The 3,708-nt window shown below is 45.4% G+C and overlaps 1 protein-coding gene across 2 annotated transcripts in view; it reads left to right on the top strand.

The window, feature by feature from the left end:
• Window positions 1–3,708, top strand: part of Xpnpep1 (X-prolyl aminopeptidase 1) — a 55,772-nt gene that overhangs the window by 5,206 nt on the left and 46,858 nt on the right. The window contains exon 2 of one of the 2 annotated variants that reach the window (XM_031390647.1): window positions 3,236–3,324. The exons of the other annotated variant lie outside the window; for it this stretch is intronic. Within the exon in view, the coding sequence (XP_031246507.1) occupies window positions 3,236–3,324 (89 nt within the window). The remainder of the gene's footprint in view (window positions 1–3,235; window positions 3,325–3,708) is intronic. 2 annotated transcript variants of the gene reach the window in all.

Here is a 3,708-nt window from a genome sequence, read left to right as displayed (position 1 = left end):
TGTAGACCAGGCTGGCCTTGAACTCAGAAATCCTCCTGCCTCTGCCTCCCCAGTGCTGGGATTAAAGGTGTGCGCCACCACTGCCCGGCTCTTTTCCTATTTTCAAATTATGGTTATCTTTGTATTGGTGAGTCAAAATAATTGGATCCAGTTTGGCTAATCTTGGTCTCTTATATTACTATATTTTAGGGTGTTTTAGGATCTGTTTGCCACTTTATGCATAGAAGTCAGCTGAAATTTTGATAATGTTCAGTACACACACACACACACACACACACACACATATAAATGTACACACACAGATGTATATATGTACACACACACACACACACACACACACACACACACTTCTTTTTTTTTTGAGATAGGAATTCCCTGAGTAGCCCTGACTGCCCTGGAACTTGCTATATAGACAAGGCTGATCTCTAACTCACAGAGATTGGAGGCCCCTGCCTCAAAGTGCTGTGATAAAAGGTGTGCACCACCATAAGTGGCAAGAATTATCTTAACAATAAGTCTTCAAATCTATGAACACAGACTCTCATTCCATATATTCAGCTTCTATTTATTCATGTCACACTTTTTTTTTTGTATATTCTACAGTATACGTTTTATACTGCATTTGTTAAGTGTATTAAGTATTTTATTGTTTTTGAACATGGCTTTTTCTTTTTTTCTTTTTTGGTTTTTCGAGACAGGGTTTCTCTGTGTAGCCCTGGCTGTCCTGGAACTCACTCTGTAGATCAGGCCGGCCTTGAACTCAGAAATCCGCCTGCCTCTGCCTCCCGAGCGCTGGGATTAAAGGCGTGCGCCTGGCACATGGCTTTTTCTTAATTTAATTTTTTGATGTTGAGAGCAAGGCTATGGAAGTGTAATTAATTTTTTTATGCTACGATTTTGGCGAGCCCAGTTACTCTACTTTTTTTGTGAATTCTTAAGGATTTTGTGTACTCAGAGCAGGGCCATCATTGCACGGAGCATTTTACTTGTTTTCTGACTGGATGCGTTTGTTTCCCTGTCTTGCCTCCTTGTTCCAGATAGAACTACAGATGCGCCCGGGCAGTGGTGGCACACGCCTTTAATCCTAGCACTTGGGAGGCAGAGGCAGGTGGATTTCTGAGTTCAAGGCCATCCTGGTCTACAGAGTGAGTTCCAGGACAGCCAGGGCTACACAGAGAAACCCTGTCTCGAAAAAACCAAGCCAAACCAAACCAAACCAAACCAAACCAAAACCCCCCAAAAATCCCTACAGATGCAGTATAGAGAGCATCCTGTCCTGTCCCTGCCTTATCGTGATTTTATTTTGTAGCATTCACTTCACACATTTTGGAGTTCTACTTATTAGATTGGCAAGTTGCAAAAGTTACATTTACTTGTCTCCGGTTGTGCAAACGCCAGGTATAGATGTCAGAGGACAGCCTGGGGGAGTCATTTCTGCCCTTCCACTCCGTGGGCCCTGGAGTTTGAGCTCATGTAGGCAGGCTGAGCTGTATGCTCCTTTGACCTGCTGAGCCTGCATCTCTTCCCGAGGTGGAGAGTTCCTCTTTCTGGTTTACTGAATACCTTTATCATCCATGGGTGTTGCATTTGTCAAGTGGTTTTTTTTTTCTATGTCTTGACATGTTGATTTTGCTCTTTATTGTATTGAGCTGATAATCTTACATTAAATTTCTGATGTTGAACCAACCTGCGTTCTTGGGATAAAGTCTGGGTTTGCTCCTTTTTGTGCTGTTACTGTGTTTGTTGAAGTCATAGGCTTTAACCTGTGACATACATACCTGGCATGTCTTGCTTTGGACACCAACTCAAGGCCTCATTCTGTCTTGGTAGAGGCTCATGGCCCTTGTCTTTGCTATACTCCTCTTCTAGAATGTTTTTCCTCTAGAACTGAACTTGCCTAGTTTCATCACTTTTTTAAAAAGATCTTTCTGTGCTCACGTGGCAGGTATTATCAGAAAGGCCTCCCTTAGCTGTCTCACATGGGCCAGCCTTCCTCTTATCTTCTGGGCACCCCCTCTCCCTTGCCCTACTTCTTTTCCCCTTCATAGAGCTGGGACTGTCGCTTTCTCTCCCTTGCCCTGTGTCTCCGTGGCTCTGCCTTATAAACCAGTCAGATGTCTCATCTACCAAAGTGTCCAGGTTCTCAGCTAATACTTGAGTGAGCTTCATAGAGCTTGCCTAGGGTGCTGGTGAGCTTAGCCTGAGAACGTATTGGATCCAGATGGAGGCCTTTATGCCTGGGATCCAGGGTTGTCATAGAGGGGACAAGGAATGTGTACACATTTGCCTAAGAAAATAATGTGAAAATTGGCAAACAGTGACAGTAATGCTTGTAGGAACCAGGACATAGCTTTTCATAGACAGTTTCTGTTAAGACAAGCATATTCCCCATCCCCTTTTGAGATATGTGCGCTCTTTGTAGCGCAGAGAGTGGGCCCACACTCTTCCCTCCTGCTTCCTAGTTGTGTAGCACTTGCCTGGCTAATGATAAACTTCCCTTCCTTGAGACAGGTCCTCATGTATCCTGGACTGACCTTAAGCCAAGCAGCGAAGGGTAACTTTGAACTTCAGACTCTACTTCCCAAGAACTGGGATTCTGAGCATGTATTACCCTGTCTGGTTTATGCAGTTGGTGGGGATTGAACCCATGGTTTCCTTTGTGCTAGGCGAGGGTTCTGATAACTGAGCTACATCCCCAACCCATGAAGATAAACTCCCGATGAGCCACCCACAGGGAGAAGCGGCAGATCCTAAACACAGGCATTGCTATCCAGGAGCAGAGTGTGAAATAAGTACCTAAAGGGCCTGTGCTGCTGGGAGGAGAAGCTGCAGCCAGAGCGATGCCCAGGACACTGAACAAGAGTGAAACAGAGCTGAGGGGACCTCGTGCCAGTGAAGTACCTGTCACTGAGCACATGGTTACTGAAAATAACTCAGACTAGTAATGGGGTTGGATGCCACTGAGAAGAATTCATGAACTAAGGGTGAGCTGAGGAGCCCTGGCTGCTGCAGAGGTGCTTGGCAGTGACATCTCATGTGTCCCATGGGGACGTGCTCCCTGCTGTGGGGGGCACGGAGTGGAGGGTGGCTTATCTCAAACCTGTAGCCATCCTGATAGCAGGGTAAGAGCTGTGACTCACAGAGGCCTGCCCAGCCCGGGTGACGCCTCCCTTGACCAGCCTTGCCACATTTCCTTGGGGCCGAAGTCTGCAGCATTCTGCTCTCTCTCTTCAAGGGCGAATCGCCAGGATTTTCAGCTGAGAAATTTAAGAATAATTGAACCTAACGAGGTGACACCCTCAGGAGACAAGAGTGTGGAAACAGGTAACAGTAATTTTTGCTTATAAATTAGATGGAATGTCATAAAAGTTCCTGTCCTAACCTCAGATTGACTGAAAGGAGGCTAAGAGGAGGATCTGGAAATTAAAAATCCTGGTATCCTGTGGGTGATCAGTTACTGTTTTTATATATTTACAACTTAAATTTGTTGCACTGTATTTGTTTATTGTGTATGTGTGTATGAGTGTACATGTATGTCATGGCGCATGTATGGGGGGTCAGGGGACGACTTGTGGAAATTGGCTTTCTCCACCATGTGGGTCCTGGAACTGGAACTCAAGTCAGACTCAGTGGCAAGCATCCCTACCCGCTGGGCCATCCTGCTTGCCTCAGATTTTTTTTGTTTTTGTTTTTTTTTTTTTGCAAACC

The sequence above is a fragment of the Mastomys coucha genome, unplaced genomic scaffold (genome assembly GCF_008632895.1).
Source record: "Mastomys coucha isolate ucsf_1 unplaced genomic scaffold, UCSF_Mcou_1 pScaffold21, whole genome shotgun sequence".
In the NCBI taxonomy this organism is placed as follows: domain Eukaryota; kingdom Metazoa; phylum Chordata; class Mammalia; order Rodentia; family Muridae; genus Mastomys; species Mastomys coucha.
Note: the sequence above shows the minus strand (reverse complement) of the source record. Positions and strands in the feature narration are given on the sequence as shown.